Here is a 24,197-nt window from a genome sequence, read left to right on the forward strand (position 1 = left end):
AATTTCTCATCATCCCTTCAAAATCTTCTTTGCAGGCTACTCTCTTCTGCCCTCATCTTAAATGCTGGTGTGGCCTATTTTCATGATCCCAAGGTTAATAACTGTCTTTTTAAATATTTTCCTCAACTTTCAATACTCTGTCACTAACTCAGCCTGTCTCTTCCACTTCTTTATCTCCTCTCAATTATTTCAAAAATGTTAGGAATTTTGCAAATTCATTTCCTTGATTAAACAGGAAGATACAGAACTAAGAAATGAGATCCTGCACATATTTCTACCTATTCCACAAAAATTATATGTCTGTCTCCCTCACTAGACTGCAGGTTAGACAAAAACAAGGACTATGTCACTTATTCTTTTTTCCCCCACTGTTCACTTTTTTACCATGACTCAGTACACGTCAACAATATCTTCAATAAACGTAAGTTGAGCTGAACACACCTTTAATGGTATTGTTAATGCCTTAAGGAAATCATTCTCACATTTTTTTTCAATGCTTCTTTCTTATGACCCCTCTAACTTATGCTTAGTAACTGCCAACTGTTCTAAAGGCAAGTCAGCACATATTAACAGGAATAATTTGTGCCAACATAAGTTTTTAAAGGGACCAATGACTCATGAGTGTAGGAGTCTGTTATTATGTGTAAATGAAAACACACATACATCCACACTCATTAGGTGGCAGATACTAAGAATGCTAGGTAAGGTAATTTAAAATTTAATAAATGTAAACACTCCCTAAAAGTCTTGTTAAAACCAATTAGAATGAAAATGAAAACAAAAATGAAATGGACTATTAATATAAATAAGAATTCTCAATTAGCACTAGTGCCTACAACCATGTATCAATGACATTTATATAGCAGAACTTTACTCTTAGAATATGTGATTTTGGGGCACCTGGGTGGCTCAGTGGGGTAAAGCCTCTGCCTTCGGCTCAGGTCATGATCCCAGGGTCCTAGGGTCTGGGATCAAGCCCCACATCAGGCTCTCTGCTCAGCAGGGAGCCTGCTTCCTCCTCTCTCTCTGCCTGCCTCTCTGCCTACTTGTGATCTCTGTCAAATAAATAAATAAAATCTTAAAAAAAAAAGTGATTTCAAGCTCTGAATATGTGGTTTAAAAAAAAAGGGAAAAAAGGCCAAAAACACGTATATACATGAGGTTTTTTAAATCTCAAATCTAAAAGTCCTCTTCCCAAACTAAGTTAGCACAAACTAAATTAATTTAACATGGGAAAAACTCCCTTTGGCATAATTTTCAAGGAGTAGCGTCCATAATAAAAAATACGCAAGTAAAAGAGTAAAGAGTTAGCTTCTTGCTAACCTGAGAGTTCAGAAAGAATATATTTAAGATTTTATTTATTTATTAAGAAAGAGAGCCTGTGAGAGTAGGGAGGGGCACAGGAGGAGAGGGAGAGAGAAGGAGAATCTGCAGCAGACTCTGCATTCAGCAGCGAGCTCAACACAGCTGAAACTCATGATGTGAGCCAAAACCAAGAGTCGGACGCTCAACTGAGTCAGGCAGGTGCCCCCTTATAGAATAAGACTATCCCCAATAGTCTTATTCTATAGAACATAATGTGGTAGAAAATTTTAAGGAAAGCAGACAACAATGTTCCTTACAGACATCTTGTTTTTCAAATGACTGCATGCCAGAATATTTAAGAGAAAGCACACTAGCAAGCACCTTTGGAATTCTGGGGTTTTTTATTTTATTTTTTTAATGATTTTTTATTTGAAAGAGAGAGAGTACGCGCAAGCGAGTAAGCACAGGGAGGGGAAAAGAGAGAGGGACAGAAATTCTCAAGCAGGCTCTCTGCTAAGCTGGATCCCAAGACCCCAAGACCACAACCTGAGCTGAAAATAAGAGTCAGCCATTCAACCAATTCAGCCACCCAGGAGCCCTCACCCTTGGAAAGTTTTTATAATAAATAATTATTATACTTTTACAATTTTACCTATAAATACTACCAAATATTTTCTTTCCTAACATTTGATGATCTATGACCAGGAGCCCAGTACATTATTACAGAATCACTGAACTGGAAGAAACATTTCATATAATCTAGTCCACTGTCTTCATCTTTCATATGCTAAAGATGAAATCAAGAGAAATCAAAAGACAGAACTAGATTCTAGGTCCTCTAAAGTCTCTGTTAAATGGTCTTCTGAGGTACATCACTATTAATACTCCCACTACCCCTACCCTCTTATCAATATTTTATAGTAACTATTGCAAAATCAAAAAGTATATTCCTAAACTTTTAGAGTTATCTGAAGTTATCTGAAGATTACAGAATTGGTACAATACAAAGCCATATAGAAAAAAAAATTACAAAATGATTTCACATTCTTTGCACCAATGTCAAAGAGAATAAATACATCAAGAAATATTAAACTCAAAAGATGTGAAGCATAGGAGAATTTGGGGCTAAGTAGTCTACAAAACTATAAGCATGAAAACATTATAACCTACATTATCCATCTGTTTCCAGCACATGTCAAGGTACTGTTGAGCTTTCCGTCCCTCTTGAAGATGCTGAAGATCATAACCAAAAAACAAATAAAACAAAAAATTATATTTGAATACTAAAATTCTAAAAACTCCCCAAAACCTTTACTTTTCACTTTATTTTTTTAGGTACTAATTATATAACTCTAACAAGACCTAGGAAAAGACTATTAGTAAAGCAAAACTCTCTAAAATGCACTTAATGAGTATTATCTGAATACTTTAAGTATATCCTATAAGACAGATACAATCTCTAGACAAAGACATGACTTGAGTAGAGGTTGACAAGTGTTTTCTATAAAGGGTCAGATAAATATCTTAAGTTTTTGCAAGCTATGTGGTCTTGGTTACAAATATTCAACCTTTCTGATATAATACAAAAGCAGCCACAGGAAATACATAAGTAAATGAGTGTAGGTGTGTTTCAATAACACTTTAATTATAACCAATGAAATGTGAATTTCAAACAATTTTCACATGCCATGAAATATTTTTGATTTTCTTTTCAACTATCCAAAATATTACAAACCATTCTTAGCTCATGAGGAACTAAGAAAAAGAGGCAGTAAGCTAGATTTGGCCCATGGGCTATAGGTTACCAAATCTTGGTCTTAAACCCAAAGGATCACAAATTAGCAAGAGATAATTTTAGTTAAAAGAAACCGAAATACCAAACCAGTTTATACTGAATGTTACTTTAAAAAGCAAAGTAATCATGTGAAAACATTTCATGTACTATATAACTGAATGAAAACAATAATTACCATTTTTCTTTCAGTTTTCAGATCATGAGCATATCTCATTAATTCACCATAAACTCTGTGCGCCATTTCTTCTGCTACTACTTCTCGCTGTCCTGCATAGTCATTTAACTCGTTAAGGATGTTAAAAAAGGCTATACACGAGGTAAACCTGACAAAAACATATTAAAAATGGTGAAATTTATGTATTTTTTCTTTAAAAATGCTTTCCATGAGGTATGGATTGAGCCTGACACTTGACAAATTTTAACATACTCAACCTAACTCTCTACTAGTAGCTCCAAATTAACTCTATGTGAAAAGAATACTATATTTAGCTCAAGTTGTATGTTTGTATATCTTCAAGTAGTCTTAATTTATAAATAAAGGGATATATGGGGTCAAAAAATAGTAAGAATACTACCTGCAGGCTCTTTTGGCATACTGGAATCTCTTAAGTAGTCAATTGACTGGCCTGAGCTGGGGAATGAGCTGGGATTCCTAGGACTGGCAGCTGAACCTGTTGCAGAGATGATGTGCTTGCTCTCGAGGACAGAACCTGCCAATCATACCACTCAAATGCATCTCGATGGCTGATCTACAGAACAATTTTGCTATCAGCTCTGGACACAGCTGCTTGTATGCCTGACCACATCCTGAATGGAAGTAAAGTGCCATTATGGTTGGCACCAAAGAGGGGTAGGAAGGGGCAATAAGGGTAAAAAAAAATGTGTGTGGAGGGAAGGAGAGAAACAGAGAATTGCTGTATTAAAATGTATGGATCTATTCTAAATACACTGCCTGAACACTCTTTCAGCTGAAGGCAAGTAACTCAGATAATACTCCATTAACACTAAACTTAAGAATCCTAACAACTAACAATTATACATAAAGTTGTTTTAAGTCTAGTTTCTTTGTTTCTGTATTTTACAACCATCCACATATCCCTGTTTAAGACTACCAAAAAGCTATTAGCAATTACCAATTAGCAATTCCTAAACTTTTATTCAGAGTTCCAAGGTTACTCTGAAAACCTTATTCCTTTTTGTTATCCCTTTAAACTAACCAGCTAAACTGTTTTAATACCTGTAAGAGTAAAAGCAAGAATCTGACAAACTAACAACTGCAAAATAAAGTATGCGGAAAATACCCTTTTCTTTTGAAGACTAAATCACTCAAATACAGTCCCAGTCCACATTTTACTTGGAAACCCATACTTTCAACTATTTCAGAAAACTGAGCCCAATGAAATATTCTTTCTTATTCAAATAAATACTTTCTTATTTAAGAACATGTGATTTTTTAAATTACAACTTTAAAAAATCATTATAAAGGGCTACCAGCATATTTATTTTACTAAATAACAGAAATATAAGTTTTTTATTTTAATATGCAATAATAAACAGGTATATAATTTACCTTGGTTCTTCATCTTTGGAGGAACGTTTGGGACAGTACTTCTTAACCAGATTTCTACAGGAAGAAAAAAAGTTTTTTAATGTATAAAAAATACTATTGTTGACCATAAGAGACTCTTAATCTCACAAAACAAACTGAAGGTTGCTAGGGGTAGGGGGGTAGGGAGAGGGTAGTTGGGTTATGGACACTGAGGAGGGTATATGCTATGAAGTGCTGTGAAGTGTGTAAGCCTAGCAATTTGCAGACCTGTACCTCTGGGGCTAATAATACATTATATGTTAAAAAAAAAATACTATTGTTGAAACTGAAATATTCTAAAAATTGACAATTTCATGATATCAAGAATTTAATGACATAAAACAAGACAGCAACATAATCCTCTACTACCATTAACATCATATGATCCCTATACTTTTGTTCCTGAAATACTGATACCTATAAAAAGAAATGTTATTTCTGTGTTTGTATGAATGTAATCATAATAATTTGGATGATTACGCTGTCAAATAATAGAGGTGAGAATAAGCAACGTACAAAGAATAGAAGAAACAAATTTCAGTCTATTAAACTGAGCCAGAGCAAAAAGACAAGTATTTCAAAGAAATACCATCACTATTTTGTTTTGCAAATCAGGAATTTTAGTATGAACTAAGAGTAACAGGCGAACAGATGCAGACTCCCAGGATAAAAGAACAACATCCTCCATAACTCTGCTTTTATGACCCTTAACATTCTCTTTTTTAAGCAAATTAATTATATTTATACTTGTTCAACTTTCTTTGCCTGCATCCGTGTTCATTCTACACAGTCTCAGCCTAAAATGCTACCTTATCTCACCTTTGCAAACTCAGAGGAGACTAGAACATGTACTGTGAAGTCAGAATGGACTACTTGGGTTTGAATCCTAACTGTTTTGTGTGGCCATCTATGTGTCCGTAGGTAATTTACTTGCCTGGTTTCCTATCAATGGTGATAATAGTACCTAAACACTATGGTGTTATGAAAATTAAAGTGGATAACATTTGTAAAGCATTTACCAGTGCTTTGTACAGTTCTCAAAATATTGTCAATGGACAGTAAAGGTACACAGACTCTTTGTTACCAATACACAAAAAGCTAAGTACAGAACTTGAGAATAATTTTATCTGTTGAATCTAGTAATAAAAAAACTGGTGCCTATATTTTATGTCTCCTTTTATGTCATTTTCCTAGTACTAAATTTTTACTGTATTTTACAAAAGCATTAATATATAATGAACTGGAAACTTAAAAAGAAACTAATCCATCAACACAAATAATGAGATACACTGCTTTAATCTGTAGGCATTTAAAAACTAAATGGCCCTATGGTCTTTCAAATAAATACTTCAAAAGAATCATTATCTTAATAATTCTCAAATCATCATTGATTCTTTCCACTTAATTCAGCTTATCCATTCGATAATTATCTACTATATGCTAGGCACTGTGCAAGCTACTGGGAACTTAAGAAATGAGAGGGTACCCATGCTCAAGATATTTATACTCTATTGAAAGAAGATAAACATATACCAATAATTACAATATACAGCATAATAAATGCTATGATAAAAGTAACAAAGGGTGCTATGATAGACAAGAGAAAGTCTTAACACCCTGAACAATGGGGGAAAGAACAGGCAAGACATTGATAAGGATTAATATTTACCGAATTAATAAAAAAACTCACAGTCAGGGCACCTGGGAGTTCAGTCAGTTAGGCATCCTACTCCTGGTTTCAGCTCAGGCCATGATCTCAGGGTCCTGGGATCAGACCTGGCATCGGGTTCCACACTCAGTGGGGAGTCTGCTGGAGGTTTTATTCCTTGGTCCCTCTCCCTCTCTCACTAAATCTCTCTCTCTCTCTCTCTCTCTCTCTCTCAAATAAATAAATAAATAAATAAATAAATAAATAAATAAATAAGAATAGATTAAGTGACCTTTGGGCAACATCAGCATACCAACATTTGCATTTTGTGGGTACCAGATGTTAAAGAGAAAGAGAGGGAAAAAAATTATCTGAAGAACAGCTGAAAAATTCCCTAACTTGAGGAATAAAACAGATATCCAGGTCAAGGAAGGAAAGAAAGCCCCAAAGGAGATAAACTTGAAGAGGTCTACCCCAAAGCACATAATAATTAAAATGTCAAAAATTAAAGACAGAATCTTAAAGCAGCAAGACAAAAAAGTAAATATTATGTAGAAGGAAACAACCACCTAAGTCTATAGTTTCTACTATTCAGTAGAAACTCTGCAGCCCACAGCATGATATATTCAACGTGCCAAAACAGGAAAAAACAAAAACAAAAACAAAAAAAAACCTACAACCAAGAATACTCTACTCAGTAAGGTTATCACTCAGAATTCAGAATTCATTCAGGAGAGAGAGTTTCCCAGGTAAACAAAGTTAAAGGACTCCATCACTACTAAACCTACTTTACAAGTAGTGTTTAAGGGACTTCTTGGAGCAGAAAAGGCCACAACTAGAAAAAATTATGAAAGAAAACATTTCACTAGTAAAAGCAAATATATGGCAAAAATGGTAGCTCACTCATAAAAGTAGTATGATGGTTAAAAGACAAAAGTAGTAAAATCACTTTTATCTACAATAATGAGTTAAAGGATACACAAAATAAAAAGATGTAAAATATATATGTTAAACAAGTAAAACAAAGGGAGGGGAAGAATGTAGTGCTTTTAGAAACTTAAGTGACCATAGCATGTATGCATAGCATGTTATACATGAACATCATTGTAACCACAAACCAAAACCCAGGAACACATATATAAAAAATAAAAAGAATCCAGCAAAACACTAAAAAAAGTCATCAAATCACACGGGGAAAAAAGGGGGAAAAAAAAAAAAAACAAGACTGCAAAAACAACCAGAAAACTATTAACAAAACAGCAATCAGGATATACATATCAGTAATTATCTTAAATGTAAATAAACTAAATTCTCCAATCAAGAGAGAAGGTGACTGAATAGATTAAAAAACAAAAACAAAAACAAGACCTATCTATATGCTGCCTACAAGAGGCTCATTTCAGACCGAAAGATACATACAGACTGGAAGTAAAGGGATGGAAAAAGATATTCCAGGAAAATGGAAACAAGAAAAGCTGAGGTAGCAATACTTGTATCAGATAAAACAGGCTTTAAAACAAAGACTTTAACAAGAGACAAATATGCCCCTTACATAATGATAAAGAGATTAATCAACAAGAGAATACAACAACTATAAATATCTATGCACCCAACACAGAAGTACCTAAATATATAAGTCAAACATTAATAGACATAAAGGGAGAAATTGACAGTAATACAGTAAATAGTAGGGGACTTTAGCACTACACTTACATCAATGGATACACCGTGTATACACAAAATTTCCAAGGAAACATTGGCTTTGAACAACACATCAGAGCAGATGCACTTAACAGATACATACAGCATTCCACCCAAAAAGAACAGAATACATTCTTTTCAAGTATACATGGAACATTCTCCAGGAGATATCACATTTAGGCTACACAACAAGTCTCGATAAATTTAAAAACACTGACATCGTATCAAGCATCTTTTCTGAATACAACAGTATGAAACTGAAAAATCAATCACAAAGAAAAAACTGGAAAACGAAAACACCTGGAGGCTAAACAATATGCAACTAAGTAACCAATAAGTCAACCAAGAAATCAAAGAAAATAATAAAATACTTTGAGACAAATGAAAATGTAAACTTGACACTGAAAACCTTTGAGACACAGCAAAGGCAGTTCTTTAAGAGGAAAGTTTATAGCGATAAAAGAAAAATCTCAAACAATCTAACCTCACATCTAAAAGAGCTAGAAAAGAACAAAACCCAAAGTTAACAGAAGGAAGGAAATAATAAAGATCACAGCAGAAATAAATGAAATAGAGACTCAAAAAAATAGAAAATATCGGGGCGCCTGGGTGGCTCAGTGGGTTAAGCCTCTGCCTTCAGCTCAGGTCATGATCTCAGGGTCCTGGGATCGAGTCCTGCATTGGGCTCTCTGCTCAGCAGGGAGCCTGCTTACCCCCATCTCTCTCTGCCTACGTGTGGTCTCTCTCTCTGTCAAATAAATAAATAAAATCTTAAAAAAAAAAAAAAGGTTAAAAAAATATTTAACATATTACTACACTAGTACATGTACATTATTAAAAATTATGCATGCACGGTTCAGTTTTTATAGGTAAGCAATAAAAGTTCAGAGATCTCTGGCCTAGAGAAATCAAATATATAAAACACTTTTACATAACACAATACAGTAAGAACAGAAGATTCTATGGAGGGGATTCCCCAAAAGAGAAAGTCTGAAATTTCTTACTTCCTGACATACCCTGAGAAGAGGTGAACAAGAACTAGACAACCAGAAAGCCCTGGGAGGAGCCTAAATAGAGAAGATCTAATAAGCATAGGCACGGAAGAGAAAAATTACATCATTTAGGAAGACCTATAAATCGGTTCATGTTGCTGAACACCAACCGTGAATCAAACAATGGTAGTCAGTCAGGCTGGAAAGGTATATGGGAGGCAGCAGAGGCCCTTCTATGCCATATTAAGGAAGTCTAACTAAATACCCTTTACCTGTGGTTCTTACTCATGATTATCTGAAACATCACCAAAAATCATTTCTGTGGATGAATTACTTTATTAATTCAAACATGAGCAAATCTATGTGCTACACATTAATTACTTCTGGTGCTAGATCAACAGAAAAAGATAAAAAACTCAGTTAATTAGAACAGGCAAATACACAAAGACAGAAATAGATTAGTGGTTGCCAGGGCTTGAGGGAGGGGTGAATGGGGAATGACTGCAGATAGGTACAGGGGTTTCTTTTTTACAATGATAAAAATGTTCTAAAATTAAATAATAGTGATGGTTTGAAAACTCTGTGAGTATACTAAAACGACTGAATTGTATACTTTAAAGGGTAAATTTTATGGTATGTAAATGATATGTCAATAAAGCTATTATAGGAGGAGGACTGGCTACAAGATAGCAGTCCATCTGCCACAGGTACATCAAAACAAGTCTAAAATGGAATTTATCTTCTTTATAAACCTTATTCTTTTCTTACATTAATAGTACTACTATCAACGTAGACATTTCAGCCAAAAATCTAGCAATCACCTTACATATCAAGTCTCTCCCACCTTAAGGTGTTCAAGTCCTAGAGATTCTAGTTCCTAACTTTTTAATTCTTTTTATAATAAAAAGGAAAAAATTACTCCAGAAGAAGTCCCTTTTTCACACTTTGCTACTGTTCTGGAAACAGACATGTGAGGATAGGATTCAGTCGAAGCTATTACATCTTGCAACCAAGATCAAGAAATTCACAATGCCACTGACATCACTAAGCTCTAGAATCCCGTTTCCAAACTTATTGTTATGTTATGAAAAGGAATGCTTCTTTTTTTTTTTTAAGCCTTTTTAATTTTATTTTTTATAAACATATATTTTTATCCCCAGGGGTACAGGTCTGTGAATCGCCAGGTTTACACACTTCACAGCACTCACCATAGCACATACCCTCCCCAATGTCCATAACCCCACCCCCCCTCTCAACCCCCCTCCCCACATCAACCCTCAGTTTGTTTTGTGAGATTAAGAGTCACTTATGGTTAGGAATGCTTCTTAATACTACAGAAGAGCTGAATTAAAATGTCCAACAGAGAAATGTAGTAAAAACTGGAACACTGAAGAAACTTCTGGGATCCAGATACATATGTGAGAGTTAACACATTACAGGACAATAACAAAAACAAGAACTACCAGTTACCATATATTATTCACCAATCTCTATGCTAAGTATTCCATAATCTTATACTTAGACCAACCTACAGGCAGGTATTATTAGCCCTGTTCTATGCAACTCAGACATGGTCAGATAGCTAATAAAGGACAATATGAGGGGTGCCTGGGTGGCTCTGTCAGTATAGAGTCCAATTCTTGATTTGGCTCAGATCATGATCTCAGAATTGTGAGATCAGCCCTGGGTCAGCTCCACGCTGAGCATGGAGCTTGATTAAGATTTTCTCCCTCTTGGGGCGCCTGGGTGGCTCAGTGGGTTAAGCCGCTGCCTTCGGCTCAGGTCATGATCTCGGGGTCCTGGGATCGAGTCCCGCATCGGGCTCTCTGCTCAGCAAGAAGCCTGCTTCCCTCTCTCTCTCTGCCTGCCTCTCTGTCTACTTGTGATCTCTGTCAAATAAATAAATAAAATCTTAAAAAAAAAAAAAAGATTTTCTCCCTCTTCCTTTGCCTCATCCCCTCCCTTTAAAAAAAAAAAAAAAAAAAGGCGGGGGACACACCAAACCCCACATCAAATCTGTTTCAACACCTAAGATAGTTAAAACAATAATGAATGAAAATGGGTCCACCCAAAATGTACAAAATGAGAAGGTAGCTAAAAATAATCTAGAAATAAACATTTAAGAGGGAAGGACAAACTGCTCAACAAGAGGAATAAGGATGAGCAGTCAGGCAGATCAGAGGTAAACAAATTATTGCCCACCCAGCTACCTGTTTTTACAAATAAAACTTTACTGGAACACACCACACTCATTCAACTATGTATTGTCCGCGACTGCTTTTGCACTACAACAGCAGCAAAACTGAATGGTTGTAACATATAGCACAGAAAGCCAAAATTATTACCTGGCACTTTATAAAAAAGTTTTTCAACTCAGAAAACCCAAGGAAGCATATCACTGAAGATGATTTTTTTCTTTTAAGTTTTAAGAAGAAAGTCAATTCATCAAAGAGATGTAAAAACACTGGTACCAAAAATGTCGATGGAATTACAAGGTAACTAACTTATGAGCACCCTGATTATGATAACTACAGTCTCCAACCTATAAATGTGTTGTAATCTAAAAATTATAAAGTCAGTCATTCCCCCCCCCCAAAAAAAAAGAAAGAAAGAAAAGTTTGTGATTTTTCAACCATAAATCCATGAATTACTGTAAACGAAAACAGGCCAAACTTGGGCAAAGAACATTTCAAAGAGCAAGGAGTTTCAAACTCTGCACCTGTTTTTACATATCAACATTTTAAGCACTGTTTAGAATCCTAGGCTATGTGGACATCAGTTGTTTTGCATCACTCACTAGCTTTCTTTAACAGCTTATGGCAGGCACATTTCTGCTCCTCAAAAAAACATGTTATTTTGTACATTTCCCAGCCCCCTTGCAGTTAGGCAGGACCACATGGCTAACTCTGTATAGTGGGCTATAAGTTCTGTGTAACTGCCAGACTAAAGCACTGAAAGCTCATGCATAACCCTATGGACTCTCCCATTCCCTGATGAAACAACTGTGGAAGCTTCACACTGAGATGGAAAATGGAAATAGTCTAGATTTCTGAGTTACCACATGGGCTTCCCTAGAGAGTTATAGCTGACACTGCACAAGCAAGTAAACTTTTGTTGTGTAAAACTCCTGGGATTTGGGATTTCTTATTCCAGTACTGCCTAAGCAGATCCAAAACTAGAGCTCTCCCAATGTCATTTCTATGTAGTTACAGTGCAGCTGGCCACATGCTATGGTCCAGAAATTTTTATTTGATCCGGCCCCATTATTCCAAGCTAACAAAACTCAATCTTAAAATTTCTATTGTACTTCTTGGGAAGACAGGTTCTCTTCCTGCTGAAGCTAACCTGAGAAGACATAATCTTAGATCCACCATGTGGAAACAGACTACTTGGGAATTAAACCAACAGAGAGGAAAGCAAAACAAGGAAAAAAGAATTCTTAACACTTTTCCTGAGTACCCAGATCCCTGACCTTTTCAGTCACATTAAACCAATCAATTCCTTCGTTTACTTAAACCGATCTGGGTTGGGTTTCTGAATCTTAGAATTATAACTACCAGAGGTTAACCACAAAAGTCATAACACAGCTTAAACATAACATAAAAACTATTAATTTAAACTCTAACCTCAGGGAGGAAAAGCACATATATACAAGAGGGAAGAGGAAGAAGGAAAAAAAAATATTACTTTTACCTTTTTGCGCATGCAGGGTTAGTCCTAAGCAATTTTTTTTAAAATCACTCTTGCCACTCTTAATTTAAAAGTCACCCATCTATAGGCAAATCTTCCCAAACCCCTAGTATTCAGAGGCCACAGAAACCATATAGAGGCCACTTGACTCCATCCAAGGCAACCCTGACCAGAAAAACTGAAGTGTGGTCCAAAATTTTTTGCTTATATTCCACCAAATCAAAACTTCTATTTCTAAGAAAACATGTTTTGGAACAAGACACAACAAATTATTAATTGTACTCACTTCCAGGAAGAAGGACTGGGAAGGGACTTATATTTAAATATGTTATAATGATCATATACTATTTTTGTGACTTTTTAAAAAAAATTAGTGATAAAGATATACAAAAAGAATGTATCCCCTTAAAGCAGCTGCTCATCTTTGGACTCTCTAAGAAAACAGTCTAAAGTGAGCAAAGATTCATAACAAGTGTGAATGGCTAATAGCTCCCACAAATCCCTGCATTTCATTTTCAACATAATATGCTTATTGGGTCAAATAAATTTCAGAGTGGCTTGTCTTAAACATGTAAGTGCAAAGCATTCAGGGTACTCCTAAACTAAAGATCTGCTAGGCAATTCATCATTCTCAAGAAACCTGCCCTTACTGTCAGTTCCCCTAGATTATTCTTTTTCAGAACTTTCTCCTTTCTAACATGTCCAGAGATTCTCCAAGGAACCAATTATGATAGCAGTTTATATGTAAGCAGTTTATATGCTTTTGAGTAGGGTGCTATAAATTAGGAGTTAATTAAAACACAAAGTTTTGTACATATCCAATATATATCAGAGAAATTCAAATAAATGTTACAGGTCAACCCTCCCAGGTCCCTTCCCTCTTCAGGAGCTTTGAGCTTATACTCAATAAACCTTGCTTTCCTGCCCCCCCACCCAAATAAAATAAAATAAAAGTCATAGACACACTGGTACGTTGTTTTGATATATGTGTGTTTCACCCATGTTTTCTAACTACCTTAGGATCATGTACTCTGAATACAGAGGAATTAACATTGTTCATTGTTCCTTCAGTGGTCAGAGAAAGCTTCTAAATTTAATGGGCATCTCCAAAAATCACAGTATTCCATATATATATAATATATATATATTATATATATATATGGAATTAATCCAAATTTAAATTGTTGATTTTAATCTTTTTTATCCATTCTAGTTTGTCATGTTTTTATTTATTTTTTTGGTTTTATGGAAAATTATAAAATATCTCAAATAATTTCTCAAAACTTTAATTCACATTTATTAAAACCACATATTTACAGTTAAATGATGTAGTATAGGGTCATCTCAGAGATTTTTAAAGGCTAAAAATCACTTCTATACATTTTCAATCAATTTCAACATGTGAGAAGTTGAGTTCTAATGCCTATTTAACAGGCGATCAATATCATATTTATAACATGGGATACAAATCATACTATTTCTCCTGGGAGAATGGTAGTATTAGAAACCTGAGACTGATTAGCATCCCTGTCTTAACTGCCCCTTCCCCACATCTGTTAACATCCTTAGGAGTTGCCAGATTAATACAAGTGGCCGTATTTGTGGATCTAAATTTAAGTGATCCAGAGACAGAAAACCAAATCTGACTGGAAGAAAGAGTTTTCTTCCTGGATTTTTTACGTCTTGGGACTGTTATGCCCGAGTTTTCATGTCTGAGAGACCACCAAGGAGCCAAGCACCGATGCAATCACATGAGGGTTTATTCAGCAAGCTTAAACTTGGGCCCAAGTAAACCCAACACAGTGGAGTAGGGACCTGGACCCTGAGATGACATGCTTAAGCTTGGGCCCAAGTATACCTGACGCAGCAGAGTAGGGACCTGGACCCCAAGCCAGATTACAGTCAGGGTTTTTAAAAGGCAGAGTAGGGGTAGACTAAGCAGTGGGTGAGGACAAAGGGGGTTATGGATGATATAAGTCTCTAAGGAATTTTGGAAGGGAGGTCTCCAGGACCATGAGGGGCTAGCTATTGTCTGGGGAAAAGGTTATTCATTACCAGTAATAAAAATCTTCTCGTGAGACCCTTTAGATGTGTATCAGTGGGTCATATGCTTGGGAATGACTGGTGACAGTATCTTGGAGGTTTAGAGATAAAGTTTCACATTTCTCCCATCAAGTGTCCTTGTTAGTAAGATTTAGGTTTAGAAGAAATTTAACTTTATTTACATCTCCTTCTGCCTCAGCCTCCTTCAGTTTTATGGTGGGGAGGGCGACATTAGGGCTTAAGGAACTGAGTTACTTGTCTCTTGAAACTGGGCTATTGAGAAGATAGCTTCTTTGTTGTAAATCACTAGGACATTTGTAAACCGAGGGAGACTCCTATCTTGCAGGATTGTGATCTCTGCAAGTTAACTATCTGTTTTTCTTTTAGGGCAGCCAGGGGTAGCTGAGCAATGTCACACATACTACCAAGGGATGGGGAGCGGGTGGAGAGGGGGTACAAGGTGCCAGCTTTTGCTTTGCCAAGATGGCTGTACTTATGTCAGGGCTAGACTCAACGTGGGTACAGCCTTGTTTTTCTTGGCCTCCACAGGGACCTGATACAGCTTTGAGGCCAGTAAGAGTTTAGTATCTAGGACATAAAATTTAACCTGTGGGTGACTGCATTTCCTACTACACAGAGAAATCCAGTCTGCACCCAAAGAATAGAAGGCAACCCACCAACAGATGCTTTCCCCAACCCCAAAAAATTTTATTTATTTAGAAAAGAAAAAACAATGGGCTCTGGATGTGTTCAGGTTACTGACTCTTTTTTCCCCTGTGACCTAGCTGCACCCCAGGCCTTCAATTAAAAAGTAAAATAAAAGATATCAACAAATAAATCAATACATTTCTCTTGTCAATAAATTTCTCGTTATACTTATCATTCAAACTGGGTTTTCTATCACTTACAGCCACGAATCTTTTCTCATATACTGTAAAATTAAACAGAAAAGATACCCATGTACAGAAGAATAAAGTTGTATAACCTTACCTTCCACCACATACAAAGACTAACTCAAAGTAGATCAAAGACCTAAACATAAAGAGATAACACGACAAAACTCTTAAGATGGGGGAAAGTTTCATGATACTGGATTTGGCAATGATTTCTTGGATATGACACCAAAAGCACACGCAATGAAAGAAAAAGTGAAGTAGACATCAAAATGTAAAACTTGTGCATCCAAGGTCACAATCAACGAATGTAGAGATAATAAACCAATGGGAATGGGACAAAGAATTTACAACCCATGTATCTGGTAAGGGGTTAAAATCTAGAAAATATATTCAAACACCTAAAATTTGGTCACAATAAAACCAAGAAATTTGATTTAAAAACTGGACAAAGAACTTGAGTTAAGTTTCTTCAAAGATACACAAATGGCCCTCAAACATATGAAAACATATTCAGTATCACTAATCATTACAGAAATGCAACTCAGAACCACAATGAGATCTCTTACAACCATTAAGAGGGCTGTTATCAAAAACAAACAAACAAACAAAGGGAGCCAGGGAGGCTTAGCTGGTTAAGCACTTGACGCTAGATTTCAGCAGCTCTGATTTTGATCTCCTGGGTCGTGAGTTCAAGCCCCACACTGGTCTTGATGCTAGGTGAGGAGACCACTTAAAAAACAAAACAAAACCACAAAAATTACAACTGTTGGCAAAAGGTGAAGAAATTGGAACCTTGGGCACTGCTATTGGGAATGTAAAACAGTTCACAGCCACTGAGGAAAAGAGTATGATGGTTCTTCAAAAAATTAAACACAGATTTACTATATGATTGAGCAATTCTTATTCTAGGTATACACTCAAAAGAATTGAGAGCAGGAACTCAAACAAGTATTTGTATACACACATTCATAGCATCACTATTCTTAACAGCCAAAAGGTGGACCCAAATGTCCATTTACAGATAAACAAAATGTGGTACATGCATACAATAGAATAATATTTAGCCTTAAAAAGGAAGGAAATTCTAAACATGTTCCAACATGTATAAGCCTTAAATTATGCTAAGTGAAACTAGCCAGCTGCAAAAAAAGAAATACTCTATTTTACTTACAAGGTACCTGGAGTAGTCAAATTCACAGAACATAAAGTAGAACTACAAGGGCTGGGAGAAGGAGAAAATGGGGAGTTTTTAACAGGAATACAATTTTAGTTTTTTTAAGATGAGTAAATTCTGGGGCACCTGGGTGGCTCAGTGGGTTAAGCCACTGCCTTCAGCTCAGGTCATGATCTCAGGGTCCTGGGATCGAGTCCCGCATCGGGCTCTCTGCTCAGCAGGGAGCCTGCTTCCCTCTCTCTCTCTGCCTGCCTCTCTGCCTACTTGTGATCTCTCTCTCTGTCAAATAAATAAATAAAATCTTTAAAAAAAAAAAAAAAAGATGAGTAAGTTCTGGAGATTGGTTGCCTAGTGGTATGAATATAGTTACAGCACCTCAAATGTACACTTAAAATGACTTAAGATGGTAACTGCTGTTTCCCTTCTAAATATTAGATTCTTGGAACGCCTGGGTGGCTCAGTTGGTTAGGCGGCTGCCTTCGGCTCGGGTCATGATCCCAGCGTCCTGGGATCGAGTCCCACATCAGGCTCCTTGCTCGGCAGGGAGCCTGCTTCTCCCTCTGCCTCTGGCCTGCCGCTCTGTCTGCCTGTGCTCACGCTCTCTCTAACAAATAAATAAAATCTTTAAAAAAAAAAAAAAAATTAGATTCTTAAATGACAACTATATGACATCTTCAAAGTCCAGATTCAAATAAGGAGGTATATCTGTCTGGTTTACCTATATTTTATACATACAGGATAACAAACATTTTACCTCATTTTAATCACTGCTACATAATTCAAATGGTACAAAAAGTAATTTGGAAATTAAACTACTCAAGGCATTATCAAAGAGCTGAGAGATTAATGAAGGGATCTACACAACCAACACCATTAACAATCAAGTTATTTTTGTAGTTGTTTGAACAATAATGAGGTCTTCAAATTCTTTTCACTGGAAAGTTTACTATTAAAATATTTAATATGACTGACTTGAACTTTCTTTCCTAAGAGCTTTGTGTTTTACTTGTTAGGTTCTGCTTCAAATGGTAACAAATATCATCAAACTCTTGTGAAGATTAAAAAAAGAAGCATATATAAACTGAAACGGACCCTCAAACAATCCAGTCATTAAAAATAGAGGTTAGTAATTTGTTATGATAATTCACTTAGGAGGGCTGGGGGCAGGCAGCAGCATTTTAGGTATAAAAGCATGAAATGAGATATAAATAGAGCTCTATGGCTCACAAAAAGTACAAAGGATAGGAGAAGAATGCCAATGATCAAAAAACAAACTATCAAAAAGCTAAAATATGCTAATGATAACTACATGAAGTCCAATCCAAACATATCAAGAAAATATAGTAACGTGACATTAAAGAAAAGGCCCTCCAGCTGTCATGGTGTTTGATCTCTAAGTCATCAGGAGAAAAGAGCTGAGAGTTAAGGAAAATATTAAAGGCAAGTCTCAGAGAGAACTAAAGTAACATTATGCTATCCCTCACACCAATTTATAACAGGTTATGGGAACAATAAAAGTAAAAAGTATTATTTATCTTAAATTCTGGTAATTAAAAAAACACTTTTTGCATGAAATTTAAAAAACACCCAGAAGTATTCTTTTCTTTAAAGATTTCTATTTATGAAAGTAAGAGCAAGAGAGAAAAGCACAATCAGGGAGAAGGGCAGGAAGAGAGAGGGAGAAGCAGCCTCCCTGATAAACAGGGAGCCCAGCAGATGAGGGGCTCAATACCAGGACCCTTAACTGACTGAGCCACCCAGGTGCCCTCAAAAGTATTCTTAACATCTCAAGAAGGAAATGAAAATAAACAGGGCTTCTTGAAAGGTTTTTTTTTCCTTAATGAAAAAAATTCTCTTAAAAGGAAGAAGGACTTCTAAGGTGTTAACCTTTTTTTTCCAACCTATTCTTATCTTTATGGAAAACATACAACTAGACCTAAATTTATGAAGTGCATAATTTAACTTACATTTTAATCAAATTTCTGTTACCTATAACATTATAAGTAGATGTGTTAGTTGTAAAGACTATGTTATATAGTTTTTAAATAATTTATTATACTCTCTAGTAAAATACTCAAGATCCAAAGATGTGTCAGTGGTACTAGGCACTGGTGATCAGAAAAAAAAATCCTCAACAGAGAATTATTCATTCTCCCTCTGCTGAAGCAGCATGATGTACTATCAAGAGGCCAGACTTAGCAGCTAGTCTGAATCCAGCTAACTTTCTTCACCTCTCTGTAACTCAAGTTTCCTAAGCTTTAAAATAATACTGACATCTCACTGGGTTTTTATGAAAACAAAACATATTAGTATACGTAAAAGCACTAGAACAGTGCTGACACATTAAACGCTACATAAGTGTTCAGTAAATACAGAAAAAAGTGCTTGCTCTGTGCCAGGCACTGCTCTAGAAGCAGTACAAAGAACAAACAAAAATCTATTTTCTTTGCAAAGTTTACATTTATTTTTTTTAAATACCGTATTTACTTATTTGAGAGAGTGAGAGAGGACTGGCAGGAGGGAGCAGAAGAGGGAGGAGGAGAATCAAGGTCCCTGCTGAGTAGGGAGTCTGAGGCTTGGCTGGATCCCAGGACCCCAGGATCATGACCTGAGTCAAAGGTAGACACTTAACCAAGTCACCCAGGCGCCCTGGGAAGTTTACATTTAATAAGAAGGTGATGATATTTTAGAATTAAGAAGCACAATTATTTAGCCAATAAATCATCCAATACAGACACTAAGATATATGTATTCAGGAAAGCTCAGTGATTACTGGAGATCAATAGAAATGAAAGAATTTCCACAGGATCTAATTCTATGAAGAAAGTTCATCTAAACCCCAAAATATGGGGAATAGTTCTTCCTGCCTCTATCCAAACGGCACTGTTAGGGTTTACTATATTAAGCAGTTGATAAAAAACTCAGAAGTGACCAAATCAGTAGAGAGTTAAACAACAGCTAACCAAAGAATAAAAGTAACCTCTACTTTAGGTGCACCCGGGTGGTTCAGTCGATAAGGGTGGATTCTTGGTTTTGACACAGGTCATGATCCCAGAGTCATGAGACTGAGCCCCACAAGGGCTCGGTGCTCAGTGGGGAATCTACTTGAGAGTCTCTCTCCATCCACCCCTCCCCATGCCCCCCCACACATGTTCTCTCTAAAATAAATAAATCAAAAATAATAAAGTAGGGGCGCCTGGGTGGCTCACAGTGGGTTAAGCCTCTGCCTTCGGCTCAGGTCATGGACTCAGGGTCCTGGGATCAAACCCCGCATTGGGCTCTCTGCTCAGTAGGGAGCCTGCTTCCCCCACTCCCTTTGACTGCCTCTCTGCCTACTTGTGATCTCTCTCTCTGTGTCAAATAAATGAAAAAAATAATAATAATTAAAGTAATCTCAGGGCACCAGGGTGGCTCCATGGGTTAAGTGTGTGCATTCGGCTCGGGTCATGATCCCAGGGTCCTGGGATGGAGCCCCATGTGGGGCTCAGTGTTTGGTGGGGAGCATGCTGCTTCTTCTTCCTCTGCCTGCCACTCCCCCCCTACTTGTGCTCTCTCACATGTGCTCTCTCTCAAATAAATAAAATCTTTTTTTTTTTTAAAAAGATAGAGTAATCTCCACTTTCACCAAATAAATACTAAGATGAGCTCTCTGGGTTCTTGAGAGACTAAACAAAGTGAGAAAGAAACAGAAAATTCTGGGGGCGCCTGAGTGGCTCAGTGGGTTAAAGCCTCTGCCTTTGGTTCAGGTCATGATCCCAGGGTCCTGGGATGGAGCCCCGCATCGGGCTCTCTGCTTGGCCGTGAGCCTGCTTCCCCTCTCTCTCTCTCTGCCTACCTCTCTGCCTACCTCTCTGCCTGTTTGAGATCTCTGTCAAATAAATAAATAAATATCTTAAAAAAAAAAAAAAAGAAATAGAAAATTCTGATAAAGAGGCATGAGAAAGTAAAGACTAAATAGAAAATAAAAAACAGTTTTATTTGGATTATTTAGTATCAGCCTACCCTAAATACTTGGACAGCTCTTAGTAGAACAACCTATCACAATGATATACATGACAAAAACTCTAGAATGGACAGAAAGCACTTTATACAAGGTTCAGCATATGACCAGAGATCCTAATTTCTTTAATATTTTATTTATTTATTTGACAGAGAGAGAGAACACACAAGCAGGCAGAGCAGTAGAGGGGCAGGGAGAAGCAGACTCTCTATGGAGCAGGGAGTCCAACATGGGGCTCAATCCCAGAACCCTGGGATCATGACCTGAGCTGAAGGCAGCTGCTTAACCAACTGAGCCACCCAGGTGCCCCCAGAGAACCTAATTTCTAAACTAAACTGAAATACAGACCATTTAACTATTTATTCGTTCAAATTATAATCACCCAGCTCTCAAAGTACCAGCTTATGCTGGCCAGGCTTGGCACTGGTACAGAACATAAGATCAAAAGGAATTTGGAGATTTCTGTTCTAGTTAAAATAAAAGTAGCTTTAGGTTCTGTCGTCCAATCTATTTCTCTTCTGGTATACCACACTGCCCCATTTGAACCAAAAAGGAATGGTCTGGGGTAGAAGTAGGGGAATATAATTTCATAGAGCAATCTCTATGATGGAACTTAATATTGTAATTTTAATCTTTACTAGAAAAAAATAAAATGGAGCACCTGGTTGGCACAGCCAGTTAAGCACCCAACTCTTGGTTTCAGCTCAGGTCATGATCTCAGGGTCCTGGGATCAAGCCTTGCATCAGGCTTCACGCTCAGTGTGCCCCTGTCCCCCATGCTCATACCCTCCCACTCACTCACTCTCTCAAAAAAATAAATCTTAAAAAATAAATAAATAATATAAAATGACACATACCTATCATGTCAGCTTCTTTTACTAAACAAATTTTAATCTCTGCCATACAAATAGTGTAAGTTTATTAAAAGAATGACCAACTTCAGTTTTTTATGCACTGCAAACCAAAAAGCATCTTACAAGCAATCCAAATTCATCATATATCATCAATTAAAATGAATGGTTTGATTATCTCTGTCTCCATGAGTGGATAGATGCTTTATTTTCTATTTATTCCTATCCTCAAACCACTACCAAAATCAATCAATACCAGAAATCAAAATAAAGGTAAACCAGAACCATCAAAACAGACAAAAGGGAAAAAGAAAATAAACTGAAGGTACTAAAGACTGACAAATTTTAATCTTACAACATATCTAAAATGTAAATGTACAACAGTCTGAATATAGTTATTTAGGAGGAAAAAAAGGCTGCTGCACTATGAAAGATACTGTCTTCTGTAGTAGCAAAACAGGAGGGAGTTAACCAAAAGAATTTTTCCCATTAAAGAAGAGGAAATAAACAAGGCAAACTTCTTCCCTTTGGACAAACAGATACTATAAAGAGCAGCTGATAATTCAATCATTTACTAAGTATTCAGCCAAAGGAGCAAATCTCAATGTAGAAGGAGGGAAGGGAGTAGTGGTCTCAAGTTACATGTGCCTCCTCCCAATTCTTCCTTACTGGAATTCCTTAGCACCTTCCAATAATCCTGCCTTTATTGAAAATCACTACCCTGGAGAGCCACTGTTAAAATGGAAATGTGCCAAATTTCTTTAGTATATTGGGACAGAAGAAAGATGCAAATCACTGATCTACACATCTATACATAATAAAGTCTACTTTCTCACTATAAAATTTTATTTTCCGTATCATGTAATTGTGGGTTCTAGCCACCCTTGCTTCAATGAAGTGGTGTTCAAATCAATTTTGATATGTGAAAATTATAATGGTTATTATCATTATCATATTCAGTCACAAACAGAAAGGCAAAGAAATCTGCAATTAGTCCTATTACTCTAGTTCAACCTTGGCCTTCCCTGAAACCCTTGAATCCAGAGATTCCAGACTGCTGAAGTTTACTTTATAAATTACCAATTTTTATTTAAGCATTTGTGACAGAATTTTCTTTTGAATATATCTTCTTAGCTTAAGAACAAGTGTTTTAAACTATAAAAATAATATATAATCATTGAAAAGCCTTCAGTAATTCAAAAGTCTAAGTACTAACTGATTTAAGTTCCTTCCCTTACCACCACTCCCCACTCCCATTCCCTAGGGATAACCACTGTAAAACAATGTGGGGTGTATTCTAGATCTCTTCACAATACATACAATTTTTATATATTACTGTATAAACAAACTTGAGCGAACAAGGAGATCTTACTGTACATTCAGTTCTACGAAACTTGCTTTTTACGCTGATGGACTGAATAGCCTTTTAAGTTTATCCTGCTACACACAATTTGTTTAAACCGCATATTTCATAGTATTTTTCATCATTCCCTTACTGACAAGGTACTTTTTGATATTGGAAATACTGTTTTCATTCTTTTTTATAATATATTAAACTTTTCGTTTATTGCCACTTCATACCGCCATCACGGCATTGTCTCTATTTCTTCTCACTTCCACTGAAAAACTTGGAAACTTGGGGCACTTCGGTGGCACAACTGGTTAAGGGACAACTCTTCATTTCGGCTCAGGCCCTGATCTCAGGGTTGTGAGAGCGAGTCCTGTGTTGGGCTCCGCACTCTGTGCAGAGTCAGCTTGAGATTCTCTCTCCCTCTGCCCCTCAACCATCATTTTTATTAAGTTCTAGCCAAAACTGTCAAATTGTAGTCTAACAATGATTTTCCACTTGAATAAAATCTTAAGATAAATTCCATCTGCTTTAAGGCTAAAATTTTCCCTTTAAAATTATTATCTTCTAACACCTACTCCAACATCACTTTCATCAGTAATATATATCTAATTTTTGTTAGAAACTGAGCTCAACACACTTGATTTCCAAGGTATAGAAACTCTGAAGATCTGAGAAACTGAAGAAATCTTCAATGCTTCTGAAAGATTACTAAAGCAAAAAGTTACAGGGAAAAATTATATTACTCAGGTATTTCTTTTTCCTAGCATTTTGCTTCCTGATTTTAGGATTTTAAAATGCTTCTGGAATGATGTCTATTCATGATCTAGCTAGCCAATATACCTTGTGGTACTAGAAATGATTCAATTAAATTGATGATTTAAAAAAAAATCAGTTACCTAATTCAATCAAATTCTGACCCAAAAAACCCCCACAGAATTTACATTTATCTAATACTCAACTACTTAAAGATGTAATTTCATTTCTGAAAACTGAAAAATCTTTAACTTACCTCAACTGTTTCGCGTAGTTCTGTTCAATTTCTATCCTCTCTTTAACAAATTTGGCATATCTTTCCAGGAAGTCAATTCCCCATTGTGTATGCTTGTCTAAGCTGTCGAATTGATCCTGGAAAAGAAGGTGAAAACACACTGAAAAGTCTAAAA

General features: G+C 36.2%; 1 protein-coding gene across 5 annotated transcripts in view; it reads right to left on the minus strand.

Annotated features, from left to right (window-relative positions):
• The window catches only part of FNBP1L (formin binding protein 1 like), a 105,739-nt gene that overhangs the window by 31,955 nt on the left and 49,587 nt on the right, over nucleotides 1–24,197 (minus strand). For all 5 annotated transcript variants that reach the window (XM_047725872.1, XM_047725874.1, XM_047725871.1 and 2 more), the window contains 4 exons: nucleotides 24,044–24,159; nucleotides 4,671–4,724; nucleotides 3,276–3,423; nucleotides 2,476–2,538 (listed from right to left, as the gene is read on the minus strand). In XM_047725872.1, the coding sequence (XP_047581828.1) occupies nucleotides 2,476–2,538; nucleotides 3,276–3,423; nucleotides 4,671–4,724; nucleotides 24,044–24,159 (381 nt within the window). The remainder of the gene's footprint in view (nucleotides 1–2,475; nucleotides 2,539–3,275; nucleotides 3,424–4,670; nucleotides 4,725–24,043; nucleotides 24,160–24,197) is intronic.

The sequence above is a fragment of the Lutra lutra genome, chromosome 4 (assembly GCF_902655055.1).
Source record: "Lutra lutra chromosome 4, mLutLut1.2, whole genome shotgun sequence".
Taxonomy (NCBI): Eukaryota; Metazoa; Chordata; class Mammalia; order Carnivora; family Mustelidae; genus Lutra; species Lutra lutra.